Source organism: Lacerta agilis, chromosome 15, assembly GCF_009819535.1.
Source record: "Lacerta agilis isolate rLacAgi1 chromosome 15, rLacAgi1.pri, whole genome shotgun sequence".
Taxonomy (NCBI): domain Eukaryota; kingdom Metazoa; phylum Chordata; class Lepidosauria; order Squamata; family Lacertidae; genus Lacerta; species Lacerta agilis.
This window is the reverse complement of record NC_046326.1, coordinates 32,946,425-32,962,141: the sequence shown is the minus strand read 5'-3', so window position 1 is coordinate 32,962,141 and position 15,717 is coordinate 32,946,425. Positions and strand designations below refer to the sequence as shown.

General features: G+C 46.2%; 1 protein-coding gene across 1 annotated transcript in view; it reads left to right on the top strand.

Annotated features, from left to right (window-relative positions):
• CASTOR2 (cytosolic arginine sensor for mTORC1 subunit 2) overlaps positions 1-15,717 on the top strand; it is a 50,258-nt gene that overhangs the window by 9,733 nt on the left and 24,808 nt on the right. The window contains exon 2 of the mRNA XM_033171834.1: positions 9,927-9,997. Within this exon, the coding sequence (XP_033027725.1) occupies positions 9,927-9,997 (71 nt within the window). The remainder of the gene's footprint in view (positions 1-9,926; positions 9,998-15,717) is intronic.

The following is a 15,717-nucleotide window of genomic DNA, read 5'->3' as shown; positions in this document are numbered from 1 at the left end:
CTCCCACCATTCCTCTGTGTCCAGCACAATAACATTCAACTTATCATCATCTCTTACCGCTTTTAAGAGTGTGCGTAGGTCTTTCAGGCAAAATACTCGAGGAAGCATTAGGCCGGGGTTGCTTGCCTTTTCCATTCAACTTTTATTCATGCTTCTCAGTCAGAAAATCATTGACGCAGCAAGCCCTAAGTGGCTTAGATGGGATGTCACTGGTTGGTCACTGCCTTTGGTCGCATCCATACCTTACATCTAAAGCACTGTTATAGCACTAGCAGTCATGATTACCCTGAAAGAATCCTGAGCTCTGTGGCACAATAAGTGTGCTGAGAGTTGTTAGGAGTTCCCTATTTCCCCTCACAGAACTACAGTTCCCAGAATTCCTTGGGCTTGTTTAAACCCCTTTGGAAACTGTAGCTCATTGCGGGGAACAGGGCTTAAAAACCTAGAGTGGCCCATCTGCACGGTACATTTAAAGCACTATTATGCCACTTTTAACAGTCAGGGCCTCCCGCAAAGAATCCTGGGAACTGTAGTTTGATCAGGGTGCTGGCAGTTGTTTGGAAACCCCTCTTTTCCCCTCACTGGACTTTAGTTCCCAGAGTTCCTTTGGAAGGCGGAGTGATAGTTGACCACTCTGAAATTGTAGCTCTGTGAGGGGAATTGGTCTGAAGAAAACAAAACCCAGCCCTCTCAGCCCCCTTAACACACTGCAGTTCCTAAGATTCTTCATGAGAGACCATGACTTTTAAATGGAGGTGGCCTGTGTGGGATTATTTTAATATGTTATCATTTTTAGTATTGAAAGCTGCTCCGTACGTCTCCTGAAAGGAAAGCGGGTCAAAAATAACAAATCGAGTCAGTTTTTTGTATCTCCGACCCATGCTAGGATTTCAACATCACATTTAAAATGGGAAAACAAGGTGGCCGGTTGGGGGGGCAGGGGGAGGCAGTAAACTGCCTCAAGTGTCCTGCAGGATTGCTGACAACACTCAAAGTGTGTCTCCTGCCAAAGGTTGGGGCTTTCTGCCTCGAAATGCCTTTTTGTGGGGTTCCTCTGCACTTAAAGCAAAGTACATATTTGACCAGCTTTTGCGATGACCTCCTCCCACCTTTCCTGCCTCTGCTCTCTAACCCACACTTATCCTGCGCCGAATACTCCTTTTACACAAGACTTCGCACATATTGACCCGAGAAGCTGTGCCACAAATAAGTTTACTCTGGACTCTGGAGCTAAGAACGAGAGAGAGACACAAACATCGTTTTGCACAGCCTGTTCTTGCTTCCTCTTGAAAAACAGGGCCATTAAGAGAGAGTCAGAGGGCCAAGACATACTGGGATTGGGGGTCACATAGAGGTAATATCTGAAGAGCTTCCAAAGTCCCAGATTGCCAGCAGGCTGTGGAAGGAGACTGGAACTGGGTAAAGAAACTCAGCCGTAATCATGGAACCACAGAGTTGGAAGGGTCACCCCCAGGGGTCATCTAGCCCAACCCCCTGCAATGCAGGAACCTCAGCTAAAAAGCATTTATGATCATTCTGACATTATTATTATTATTTGAATTTGTGCTTTGTTGATCCTCGGTTACAAATGAATTAAATATATAAAAGGAGTCAAGAAAAAAAATATTGACAACAACAGGTAGGAGTGCAGAGTATTATTATTATTATAATTACTATTAATGGTGATACACTTAGAAACTACAGGGTGAGTCTTTTAAAAGAGGCCCCGTGGAACATGTGTACTCTTTATCCACGGGTGAGTCTTTTAAAGGACTCACCCTGTACGTAATACTAAGGGCTATCACCCGGTTCACTTACCAGCCTCACAAACTCCTTTGCCCTTGCCACACACCTGACCAACCCCCTTTCCTTTGCACCTCTCTCACACCCTCAAGCATCACCCCACCCCGACAGCTCGCCCCACTCCCTCCCTCCCCAAGCCCCACCCTTGGGGAGAGTTTGCTTCACAGGGGTTGCTTCTCCCAGTGGATTGGTAAATCTCCATTAAACAGCTCAACTGAGCCTTCTTGCCACTCGTAGTTGGGGCGGCTGCCTACAGGTGGAGCATGAGGACCCCTTGCATTTCTATGCTTAGGGGATGCATTGAAATTGAGGCGGCTCAGTTGGTTAGAGCATGGTGCTGATAACGCCAAGGTTGCAGGTTCGATCCCCATATGGGACAGCTGCATACTCCTGCACTGCAGGAGGTTGGACTAGATATGTACTAGGATTCCTTCCAAACTCTACAGTTCTGTGATTCTAAGAAGAGTTGTAATTTGATGGATACTATATTATTTAATATAATATTGCTGGCTGTGCCATTGGATTGGGGGTGGGGAGCTTCCCCCCCCCAAAAAATGTTTTGCTGCTGGAGGGACAGTGTTTATTTATAGGATTGGCAAAGCTGCCCAGCCTGGCCGCTGAATTCTGCATCAGCTGAAGTATCCGAACAGTCTTCAGAGGCAGCCCCACGTATAATGGGGTGCAGTAATCTATCCTAGAGTTTGGTCTCCCTGTCTCCTGCCCTACCAGTCGCTTCCCCTCCTCCTCTCCCTCCTCCTCCCTCTGCCTTCCTCCCTCTTCCCGCCCACCCAGCAACCAGAACGGGAAATGACAGGTCGTTCTTGCCAGAGCGATGGCTTCCAGAGCATTTTTGAAATTAGCCTGCAGGCCATCGGACTTTCCAGCCTCCCACACGGCTGCGCGCCATTTTCATGTAGTCCATAATACATACTTGCATGCCCTGCTTAACTTCCTGTGATCCGTGTGGTGGTTTGGACATTGCTTAGAGGCTGGAACCTTCTCAAATACAAATAGCGAGGCTTGGAATAGTGGCTGATTTTGTTCATTCCTTGGTTTCGAGCTGCCCTCCACATCACCTCTGAGTTATGTGAAACATGCGCAGGACTGTTCTCCTTTTTAGTTTTACTCTGTAGGATCTGTGTGTCTTCCAAGCCCTAGGGCTTAATTGAATAAGTTTTTACTGCATATGGAAGCAGCCACTTCTTGGCCACCTTCACTTGTAGTGATAAACCAAGAACACTGACTTAAGAAAAGTGTGCTTGCTCAAGCTGTGTGCTTCTTGTGAGATCCAGATATCCTGATTTGTTCCTCCCCTATCAAGCCAGGATTGCTAGCTGGGCAGGCTTGGCTGAAGAGATGCTCTCCAGTTAGACTACAAGTCCCATTAGCTCCAGCCAACACGGCCAGTGATCAGGAATGATGGGAGTTGTAGTTCCGTAATATCTGGAAGGCATCTGAGAGACTCCGTCAACATTCTGCAGGCAGCTGGATGAAGGAGCTGCTCGCTCTCGATCTGTTGAGTCACATCTTAAAGCAATGCAGTAAGAAGCACAGAGAAGGCTTAACATTCTTACCCAAATACGGTAGCTTTTTTTTTTCTTATTTTCTCTTTTGCAAGACTACCTTCACTCATGTCAACCTTCCTGCCTTTAGAAATCAGCTGTGTGTCGCTGGCTGGTGAAATCAATTAAATGGCCATCTCAGTGGTGGCCCCATGCTTGCAGCAATATATATGTATAGGTGCCAAATTATAAATAGAAATGCAAACCATCTCGCCCTCGTGCGGCAGACTGGGGGATGCGTGGTCTCCAGGTAAAAAATGTTGATGGCGGCATTGTAAGAATGTAAGAAAAGCCTGCTGGATCAGGTCAATGGCCCATCGTGTCATAAAATCATAGAATTGCAGAGTTGGAAGGGACCACAAGGGTCATCTAGTCCAAGCCCCTGCAGTGCAGGAATCTTTTTATTTTTATTTTTACCCAATGTGGGACTCGAACCCACAGCCTTGAGATTAAGAGTCTCATGCTCTACTGACTGAAGATTCCTGTTATCAAATGCCTATGGGAAGCCTGCAAGCAGGGTTCAAGCACAAGACCACTCTCCCTCTCCTGTGGTTTCCAGCAGTTGGTATTCAGAAGCATTGCTGCCTCTTAACTGTGCTGGTAAAACATAGCCCTATTTTGTTGTTCAGTCGTTCAGTCGTGTCCGACTCTTCGTGACCCCATGGACCAGAGCACGCCAGGCACGCCTATCCTTCACTGCCTCTCGCAGTTTGGCCAAACTCATGGCCCAGCCCTATATATTTATTTATTCGATCGAGATTTTTTTAAATAATAAAAAAATTCTATAAATGGTGACAAACATTCTCTCGGGGTTGCCAAGTACAGTGCCTTTCAGCCTTCCAGTTCCTGGGTTAAACAGGAGTGTTTTCGAATTCCTCCAGAAACTCTGTAATGAAGGAGACAGGTGCATCTCACCAAGAAGGGCATTCCAGAAACTGGGAGCCACCACCGAGAAGGCCGTGACACACAAGCCAGGTAGTCCCCAGAGGTGGCATCATCAACAAGATCTCACCTTTGGATTGTAGGGTCTGAGGTGGTTGATATCGAAGAATCTGCTCTTTTAGGTATTTGGGAGAGAAGAAGATTAGCACAGTCGGTAGAGCACGAGACTTTTAATCTCAGGGTTGTGGGTTCAAGCCCTGCATTGCAAGGGGTTGGACTAAATGTCCCTTGTCGTCCCTTCCTACTCTACAACACTAAGCCATTTCGGGCTTTATGCTGTAGTTTGTAACACCTTGCACCCATACCTTATATCCAAAGCACTGTTATAGCACTAGCAGTCATGATTTCCCCAAAGGAATCCTGAGCTCTGTGGTACAATAAGTGTGCCGAGAGTTGTTAGGGGTTCCCTATTTCTCCTCACAGAACTAGAGTTCCCAGAATTCCCTGGGCAGAGGGCTTGATTGTTTAAACCCCTTTGGAAACAGTAGCTCATTATGGGGAACAGGGCTCAAAACCCTAGAGTGGCCCATCTGCACGGTACATTTAAAGCACTACTACGCCACTTTAAACAGTCAGGGCCTTCCGCAAAGAATCCTGGGAACTGTAGTTTGCTAAGGGTGCTGACAGTTGTTTGGAAACCCCTCTTCCCCCCCCCCACTGGACTTCAGTTCCCAGAGTTCCTTTGGAAGGCGGAGTGATAGTTGACCACTGGAAATTGTAACTCGCTGGCAGCCGGCACAGGGCCTTCAGGATAAGTGGTGCATGATGGTCCCATCAAACTGCCCCATTTACCACGCCAGCAGCTGCATTATGCACCAGCTGCAGCCTCCAAGGGCAGCCCCTCATGCATCTCAGTCCAGACGGCAGGTCGCTGTGGAGGACTGTCAAGGGAGGACACCCGATCGCCCATAGCAGGAGACCTCACACTGTGCGCCACACACTCCTCCACCGCACGGCTGGCTTGCATGCAAAATTCCAGAAGGGAAGAGTAAGTTTAGAAGGGGAGATGTGCGTTCAGGAGAATTCACGGCCTACTGGGTTACAGGCTCCTCTACGGATGGCATGGGGGGGGGACGCTTCTCTCTTTTATTGCTAAGTCAGTTGGCTGCCTCGCCTCCCCCTCAATGTGCCAAGTTTGCAAAAAAGCGAGCCGCCCAGCTGTTCCAAGATACAGATCTGTTTCCTCTGCCGCGGTATTAATTACATGCCTGCTCTTCCACTCCAGCCAGTCCAAACATCTCCCGCGTCCAGTAACTTCTAGGGAAATTTGGAATTTGCTTGGAAACACTTGTCAGGATGATCATCTAGCCCAGGGTGGGTTGTTCCTGGACAGATTTCTTGTTGACACAGGAATAGTCATTTGATTTGAAGAACGGTTTGTGTGCCATTTTCCTTGGCCCGCCCGCCGTAAAATGTCTTTCCAAAGTGGATGGCTGTTTCGGTACAGTACCTCGGAAGTCGAACGGAATCTGTTCCGGAAGTCCGTTCGACTTCCAAAAACCAAGGCGCAGCTTCCAATTTTCCTGCAGCCGATCAGAACCTGCGTTGGACGTTCGGGTTCCAAAGAACATTTGCAAACCGGAACACTCACTTTCCGGGTTTGCGGCGTTCGGGAGCCAAAACGTTTTGACTCGCAAGGCGTTCGACTTCCGAGGTACGACTGTGTATAAAAACAAAGCCAAACAATACCCAAAATATGTGTCTCAATTGCACCTGCAACAGCAACACAAAATAAACAAGCTGCTGGAAGAGCAGCAGGTGCAGGTGTCTTTTCTGTGGCCGACACCCTAAGTTGTGGAAATCCCTGCCAAGCGAGGCTTGTCTCGCCCCTCCCTTGATGGCCTTTAGTACTACTGCAAAGGTCTGTTGTTCTTCAGATGGTAGCCTGGATTTTTGGGGTGCAGTTAACTTAGGTTGGTGGCTAAGGATACAAAAGTAAGACCAGCAACAACCTGTTCCTGTGTGGAGTGTTCCCAGTCAAGTCTGCGGCCAGCCCCTATTCCCAGGATACGTCCAGTGGTGTAGCAGGGGGGCACAGGGGCGTAGCAAGGGGGTGAGGGGGCGGGCCGCCCCGGGTTCCATAATGGGGGGGTTTGACAAATTATCAAGAAATTAATTTGATTTTTTTTTTTTTGAAAATGCCTGCTCCGAAGGTCTTACCTTACCATACTATGGATTATATAGCTATATATGAAATTTCATGCATATTGGTTAATATCTTGACCCTCCTCCACCAAAATAGCTGTTCGCTTGGCTGTTTTCCTATGTCATGAAGGCTGAAATTTCAGTTCAGAGAACACTTACTGTTCCCAACCCAAACCCTGTGGAAAGCCACCTAATTAGACTTTGAAAGGTTTTTAGGAGGTAATTTAATTATTGTTTGATTTTATACCAATGTTATGTATCTGGTGTTAGCCACCCTGAGCCTGACTTTGGCCGGGGGGGGGGGGGGCAGGATATAAATAAAAGTTTTCTATTATTATTACTTGTTATTATTCCTTTGTAAGAAAATATGAAATAACGTAAAACCAATTTGGGGGGGGGGGTTTGACAAGAAATTTTCTGCACCGGGTACCACCTGACCTTCCCATGCCTGGGGGGGGGGGTTGACAAAAAAAAATTTCCCCCGGGTACCAATTTACCTAGCTACGCCCCTGGGGGGGGGCATCATGGCTTCTCACTATGTCATGCAGAGTCCCAAATTCTACAAGTGGGGAAAAGGAGCAGACCTTTGATATTCCACCCCTCAAGCAGTAAATTCTTTTCCTATCACCTTCCACTTCCACACCCACAAGGAAATGAACAAGATTAAATAAACACAGCTTTAAAAAAAAGTTTAAAGCAACACAGAAACCCTGTTAACCCAGAAATATCGAGGGATTTTTGTTGCTGTTGTTATAATTCCGTCCATTTAAAATTTACCTGTAAAATGGCAGGAGTTTTGCGCCGTAATTTCCCCTGCTTTCATGGTTCACCCCAGGTGGCAAATTTTGGGTTGGTGTTCCCAACATGCAGTAATGGGTGAATTGCGGGAAAACAGAAGCACACATGCATGGGTGAATGCAACTCTCACCCTGGAGATCATGCTTTGGGGCAGGACTTAAAACAAAAACAAAAACAAAAACCTTTCCCACAAACCTTTCCCTGGCAATACTTCTGCTGGTGCCACATTGCAGGGGGTTGGACTAGATGACCCTTGGGATAATAATAATCATAGAATTGGAGAATTGGAAGGGTCATCCATTCTGAGGGTCATCTAGTCCAACCCCCTGCAATGCAGGAATTTATTATTTATATCAGACCCTCCAAGTGTCCCTATTTTCCAGGGACGTCCCTGATTTAGATCCTAGAATGTCCCACTTTTCCTTAGGATGCCCCTATTTTCATTGGAGAAATGTTGGAGGGTTTGGGGTTATCTGTACCCCCGAGCCATCTGAAGGCAATCCTGTTCCCCCCCCCCCAATGTTTAATGTTTTTATATATGTTCGAAGCTGCCCAGAGTGGCTGGGGCAACCCAGTAAGACGTGTGAGGTATAAATATCATTGTGGAATGGGACATCCCTATTTTCATTGGAGAAATGTTGGAGGGTATGTTATGTGCCACCCATCTGACTGGGTTGCCCAAACCCCTCTAGGAAGCTTCCAACAAATTTTAAGATCGAACACAGTAAAACATCAAACATTAAAAACTTCCTTAAACGGGGCTGCCTTTCAGGTGTCTTCTAAAAGTCAGATAGTTGTTTTAATTCCTTGACATCTGACGGGAGGGCGTTCCACAGGGCGGGCGCCACTACCGAGAAGGCCCTCTGCCTGGTTCCCTTTAACTTCACTTCTCGCAAGTAGGGAACCACCAGCTGGAATTCAGTGTCCAGGCTGGACGATGCGATGCGGGTGGAAGGGGGATCCCTTCCAAACCTACAATGCTATGATTCTGTGACGCCATGACAGCATCATGGGGCTTAAAATGTGTGGCATGAACCCAGACACTTTTACTGCAGTTTGTGGGTGTCTCCATGTCCCCAGAGAGGTTGACGACTCCTGTCACCTGTTGGCAACAGCATGGCCACATTGAGGTGGCCACTTCAGACCTTGCTACTAAATGCCGGGAGGCTGAGCATGGCCTGGTCAGGGCTGGCTCATGTGGGGACATTGGGGGGGGAGTGAGGCACCCCACCCCCTGCGCCATCCCTGCTCTCCACTTGGGTTGGGAAATCCCCTTTCAGACAGAACGCCTGAACAGCATTTATATGGTTTGTCAGCAGATTCCCAAACCCTGCTAACTCTTAGCTGAGCTTCTCTGAGCTAATATTTACCCATGCTCTGGTAAACTCCAGATTAGACTGTTCCAAATGTGTTGTGTGCAAAGCCTTTAAAAAAATAAAAAATAAAAATAAAAGCCGTTCACTGACTACAGCGAGTTCAAAATGCAGCAGGGGACTTGCTGTTTGGGACCAGGAGGTTGGAACCGTATCTTGCCAATGTTTAAGCGACTGCGCCAGCTTCAGTCTGGTTCTGGGCTCTGTCCAATGTTGTTTGTTGTTGTATCTCACCATGCCCACTGGTGCCCCCACTGCCATTTAGCGCGACATTCCAGAGTATCGGTCAAAAAGCCTCCGTTCCACAATGCAACAAATGCCGCAGCATGAAAAGTACACTAGAAAATGGATAGAAGCACTAGCAGTATAATCTGGAAAAAGGAACACGATTCCTCGTATCTGAATGCATGCTATACGTCAGGGCAACGTCGTCTGTGTTGGTTCCTTGCCTGTTCCTGGCTGGATTTGACATTTTTAATGCCTTTAGGAGATTGGAGGTTGGGTTCCCTGAAGAATGGCCTCTTCCCATTCTTGAGATCATCTTCAAAGGCCTCTTTTCTGGGTGCCCAGGTCATGCAAAAAAAAAAAAAAAAAACCCTCTGTGTTACACGCCACCCCAATCCCCGAGTGGTGGGAGACTCCAGGGGTTCCAAACCCTCTTCCGGAGTTTGATTTCCTTAGAATAAAGGCCAGTGGAGAGTATGGGGCTTGCCGATCGGAAGGTCAGCGGTTTGAATCCCCGTGACGGGGTGAGCTCCCATTGCTCGGTCCCTGCTCCTGCCAACCTAGCAGTTCGAAAGCACGTCAAAAGTGCAAGTAGATAAATAGGTACCACTCCAGCAGAAAGGTAAAAGGCGTTTCCGTGCGCTGCTCTGGTTCGCCAGAAGCAGCTTAGTCATGCTGGCCACTTGTCCCGGAAGCTGTCTGCAGTCAAACGCCAGCTCCCTCGGCCTATAGAGCGAGATGAGCACCGCAACCCCAGATTCGTCTGCGACTGGACCTAACGGTCAGGGGTCCCTTTACCCTTTACCTTTATACAACCTGAGCATAGGTTAGAGGATGTCACACCATAAGCACCTCAACAGATCTTGCTTCTGCATTTGTTTCCAGAGAAGCCCCAAAGTCTAAGCTTAGGTTTGGCACAGAGCAAGGCATGTCTCTCTCTGCGGCTTCCAGCTTTATCGCTCAAAGAGATGTTCTTGTGTTGTTGTGTGGCCTCTTAAATGTGTTCCATAAGCATGCTTAGGGTTTCGTGGTTCAGCCAGTAGCTGAAAGTAGTTCCACCCCCCCTTCTCTATTTCAGGTGCAAGTTCTTCAGTTTAACAGAGACGCCAGAGGACTATACCATCATAGTGGATGAAGAAGGCTTTCTAGGTGAGCACGTCATCGGTCACCTCCTGTTCCTTCCTTTATCAGTTCAGTTCCGTGTTACTGGACCCCACCTGCGCAATACATTAAAAGAAGGATCCTGCCACTTTACAAACAGCCATGTCTTCCCTCCCTACACCAAGAAACCTGTGCGCTGGCTCATTTTGTCCCTGTTGTGCTATTTTTGTATAGATTGCACAAATAATTTTTCTTTAAAAATGGGGGGGGGGAACCAATGCAACAAATCTTTTTTGAGTCTCCCCAACCACCACACACACACACACACACACACACACATACACAACCACCCACCCCAGCCCAGTGGGGACCGAGCATGCTCAGTGGGCCCTGAAAGCTCATTGATGGGGAATGGAATGGAATGCAGTCGTTGAAAGACAGGACGGCTGGCTGGTGCACTGATTTGAATCACTGCTTGCAGCAACATTTTGTTACAGTCCCAAATTACTGTATGACAGTGGTGGGGAGATCGGCAGACCAGATTGCTACCTCCCCCTCCCATCGTGGGCCAAGTGAGACGGGCATGGCTGGCTGAACTCTCCAGTGGTTTGCTTAGCTTTTCAGCAAGCACCAGTTCCATATGCTCCAACATTTCTCCAATGAAAATAGGGATTCCTATGCAATAATTATTATTATAAACCTGGATAGCTCAATTGGTTAGAGTGTGGTGCTTATAATGCCAAGGTTACAGGTTTGATCCCCATGTGGGGCAGCTGCATATTCCTGCATTGCAGGGGGTTGGACTAGATGATCCCCAGAGTCCCTTCCATCTCTATAGTTCTATAATTCTGTTGTTGTAGTTGTTGTTTTATTTATACCCCACCCATCCGACTGGGTTGCCCCAGCCACTCTGGGTAGCTTCCAAGATATATAAAAACACAATTAAACATTTAAAAAATTCACTATACAAGGGCTGCCTTCAGGCAGCTTGGGGGTTGGATAACTCCATACCCTCCAACATTTCTCCGATGAAAATGGGGGTGTCCTAAGGAAAAGCGGGGCATTCTAGTTCAAATCAGCTTCTGTAAATCCGGGTATGTCCCTGGAAAATAGGGACACTAGGAGGGCCTGCAGTTCACTTGGAAGACATGCCAGAACAGACATAGGCAAACTCGGCCTTCCAGATGTTTTGGGACTACAACTCCCATCATCCCTGACCACTGGTTCTGTTAGCTAGGGATGATGGGAGTTGTAGTCCCAAAACATCTGGAGGACCAAGTTTGCCTATACCTGTGCCCAGGACTTCAACTAATTAGGGGGGGGGAAGGAAAAGATGAGGAATGTTTGGTCTTTAAAACTGCTCCAGCCTGGAACGTTAGGAGGCCTTCCTCAATGTGGGCTAGCATCTTGAAATTCTGCATGTGCATAATAATGCAAGACAAGCTCCTCTGCTAATGGGGTGATCTGCACTTATTGGGCACAGTCAGGTTTTGAACAAGACCATCAACCGATGGAGCATATTAAATTGCTGGCCGCGGCTGCTCCTGGTTTGACATACACTGCATTTATCAAAACGGCAAAGGTCCCTCACGTGGGTTTCTGTTTCCCCCTTAGCCCTCCCACTTTTAAATGTCAGGGATAAATTGTGTGGAAAATCCTTCAAACTAATGGCCTGCGAAATATTCGGCAAAAGCTATTTTCTTCCCTCTGTTCTAATTGCATCTTAAACTTTAATAGCGCCGGCAACTGGAGAATCACGCACATGCTAATGTCACACTTCACTTGAAGCAATTTGTTTCATAAGATAATGAACTGTATCAGCATTAAGTCGGGAGGAAGAGGAGGAGAAGGTGGCGATCGACGGGTTGCCTTGTAGGAAGGAACTCAGTGGGTTCCCACGGTGGTGATGCAGAGGTTAGGGGTTATAACAGGCATGTTCAAAGTCCATTTCGGGGGGCCTAATTTGGCCTGCCGGTCGGTTTAATCCGCCCCCTGTGACAGTCTATCTCCTGGGGTAAACTCCCAAAAAAAAGCTCAACAACTTTGGTTGGCCCTCACGCATGTTCACTTCATCAAATCTGGCCCTCTTTGAAAAAAGTTTGGGCACCCCTGGGTTATAACCCACACCCCTGGGTTATAACCCACCCTGAGTTTCAGCTGGCCCATACCAGGGGCTGAGCCCTGTAATGCAGTAGGCTCTGTCCTGTGGAACTCCTTGCCAGTAGAGGTTCAGCAGGAGTCGCCGCTGCTGGTTTTCAGACACCTTCTAAAAAACATTATTCAGGTAGGCCTTTCAACCTTGAGATTCGTTGCTTGACCAGCTTTCCCCCCCACCCACGTTACACAGGTCCACCTTTATTTCTATTTACTTTTTGAAAACATTTTTATTTGATTTTACAAATATAACATTATAACAACCCAAATGCATATATCCATATGTAGAGATTACTCTGAATTTCGAGAACCGCATCCCCTCCATGTGTCCTATTGTCAACATTTAGAACTTCGTATTATTTCATAGTCTATATTTTGTATCACTCCATATTGTCCGTAGTATTTGTTACATTACAAGTGAGATTAAAACCCTGCCAATGTTTTCATCTGCTTGCAATGGTCTCCTAAATAAATTTTTCCCATTCCTTTTTGAAGTTTTTGTCCTCTTGGTTCCTGAGCTTTCCGGTCAGCTTTGCCATTTCGGCGTAATCCATCAATTTAACCAACTTCGACTGACATTTAAAAATTGCAGTTAGTCGGAGGTGTGGTTTTTTATTTTTAAAAAATGTTTTCCTTTATGAAAGTGTGTTTTGTAAGTACATATGTTATAAAAAAAAAAATAGGTTCGGCCCCAGATGGGAGTCCGCGAACCCGGAAAGAGAGCCTTAGCAGGGCTTCCTCCCTGTCAGATGCACAATGCAAGAAACAGAGATGATACTGAATCTCCCAAAGCAAGGCATTGTTTATTAGAAACTGCTGCAGCGGGGTGTTTTGCAAGCAAAAGACCTCGAACAAAGGCGCGCAAACTGCTATATAGACTTTTGAAATTGCCCCCCTCCAGCTCAAGACCAACCCTCCGTACATCAGAATTACATCACAAATTGGGAGGGTCTGGTAGCAGTGATCTGAGCATCCTGGACCCTGCCCGCATGTCTCCTCTTGCCCTCCACCAAAAACCCATCAAGTGAAACAAAAGATATTTACATTTCCCTATTTCCCAGCCAAGTTATTCACACCCTTTTGTCTGGCACTCAGGTATCAGGATGCCAGAGATTATCACTCAGGCAGAGGGCTGCTGAATACAAAAATCTACTTTTGTTCCTGAGACAAAGAAATACTTGGTCAGTTGGGAGTCAAAAATGGAGTGAGGCCTGTCTTCCTGTGCTGTTTTTCAGACATGTGGCCTTATTTGTTTTGGTATATTAATAACAATTATTATATAAATAAAATACCTTAAAATTCTTACAACACATATATAGATAAAAGGCATTTCCTATGTAGTCAAAACTGACCCGACTCAGAGCTTGTTAGCTTCAGCAAGAATTGCTGCATCAAATGCCCTGAAGGCCACTCTAAGAACTTTATTCATGGTTGCTTTCCACATATGCTACTGAAATGTAAAATTGTCCTTCCCTCAAGGGTTTGAAAAATGTGCACACTGGTGAAAATCTACTTCTGCACGGCAAGGGGGTAATTAAAGGGAACTTTGATGGCTTTGGCCACCTTAAAAAGATACATTTTTCCTCACCTTAGCTGGGAGCCAGTAGTTAATCATTCAGAAATTTCATGGCTTGCCTAGTGTCTGGTTGACTAATAGCATGCTTTTGTAGATTGTGGAGGGCAGTCCTTGTGGGGGTGTTGGGGGGAAAAAAGAAGTTGTTGAGGGGGTTGTGAATTGCATATATTAACCGCCGCGAAACTAGTGGATTTGCTCAGGGCAATGAGCACATAGGTGTACAAGGTTAGTTGCTGACGTTTAATTGTGGAGAAAGAATATTTCTCCCTCCTAGAATGCAGGGTCGTCTAGTGAAGCCAAAAAGGTGCGAGAGACAAATAGGCAAATGTGTCCCGTTTCTGAAGCACCTGCCATTAAAACATCCCAAAACATAGAGTATAAAATAAAAAAAGGAAGAACATGAACATTTCCTTACCAATTTTTTTTAAAAAAAATCCATATGTACGATCAACGAAATACAGTTCCGTGGAATGGAAATGGTTTATTGAGTATTTACAGATAAATCGTAAACAGATAAGAACACTGGCAGGGTTATTGTAATAACCTGCAGTTTCAATAAGAGTACATATTTAAAGTAGATGAATAAATGAACAAATTAAGTTAATTTGGATATGCAGAAGATACTGAAAATAAATTCAAGGAACTGCGGAAAGAGGGGGAAGGAAGCCAAGTTTTGAAATGTTAAAATGACTGTAAAATTATTGAAATGTATAAACCTGAAAATCATAAATAAAAATTGGGGGGGGGGGAGATATAATTATATATATATATATATATATATATATATAATGATTTCCTTTGTGAAAAAGCATTTCAGAGCCAACCAAAAACCGCAGACTGGGGAAAAGAGTCAAAACAATAAAATAAAAAATTCCTTCCAGTAGCACCTTAGAGACCAACTAAGTTTGTTCTTGGTGTGAGCTTTCGTGTGCATGCACACTTCTTCAGATACTTCTTCACATGAAAACTCATACCAAGAACAAGTTTAGTTGGTCTCTAAGGTGCTACTGGAAGGAATTTTTTTATTTTGTTTTGACTATGGCAGACCAACACGGCTACCTACCTGTAACTGGGGAAAAGAGATCTGCTTTTAAAGGAAGGTCTTCATTTGATGCCAAAAAGGCAAAAGAAATTGCAGCTGTGCATTGGAAAGGTGTTCCAAAGAGAGCTCCCACCACTAACTGCCCATTTGCTTTCTTGCATAAAGGGGGCCTCCTCTGGTTACACAACTTGTTTATATTTTGTTCCATAAGAAACATAACAGTTACAGCAAAGAGCAATGATGTATAACCTATCTTTGCAAATTAGTGGCACAGCATCCACGGTATACGATAACAATACTTTTCGTTGCATAGTAAAATGGAGTGGACCGCTTGATGAAGTGCTGTGGGCAAGTGGCCAGTCTCCTGCAAGATGGCTTCAGAGAGCAATGCTGAGAGAAGTGGCTTTGAAAGGAAAAAACCATGTCCCCCTCCTTGAGAACCCTTCAGCTGGTGGGCAGGCGGGGACACACTTTGCTCCAGCAAAGGGACCAAATTTGGGGAACCACTTTTGGCTCCTGGTCGTTCCTTTGAAGTGCTGACCTTACCCACTTCACACCTGATGTGTATTGCATGTGGCATGGGTAAGCAAACTACGGCCCGGGGGCCAGATCCGGCCCAACCGCCTTCTAAATCTGACCCGTGGACGGTCCGGGAATCAGTGTGTTTTTACATGAGTAGAATGTGCCCTTTTATTTAAAATGCACCTCTGGGTTATTTGTGGGGCATAGGAATTCATTCGTCTTCTTTTTTTTTTTCAAAATATAGTCTGCCCCCCCCACAAGGTCTGTGGGACAGTGGACCAGCCCCCTGTTGAAAAAGTTTGCTGAACCCGTGGCGTATTGGGCATGGCTTCCCCCATATGGCCTGTAAGTTTGGCCCATGAGGTTCCCCACCTTGATTTAAATGAGGCTTCCTCAAACTCAGCCCTCCAGATGTTTTGAGGCTGCAATTCCCATCATCCCTGCCCACTGGTCCTGCTAGCTAGGGATCATGGG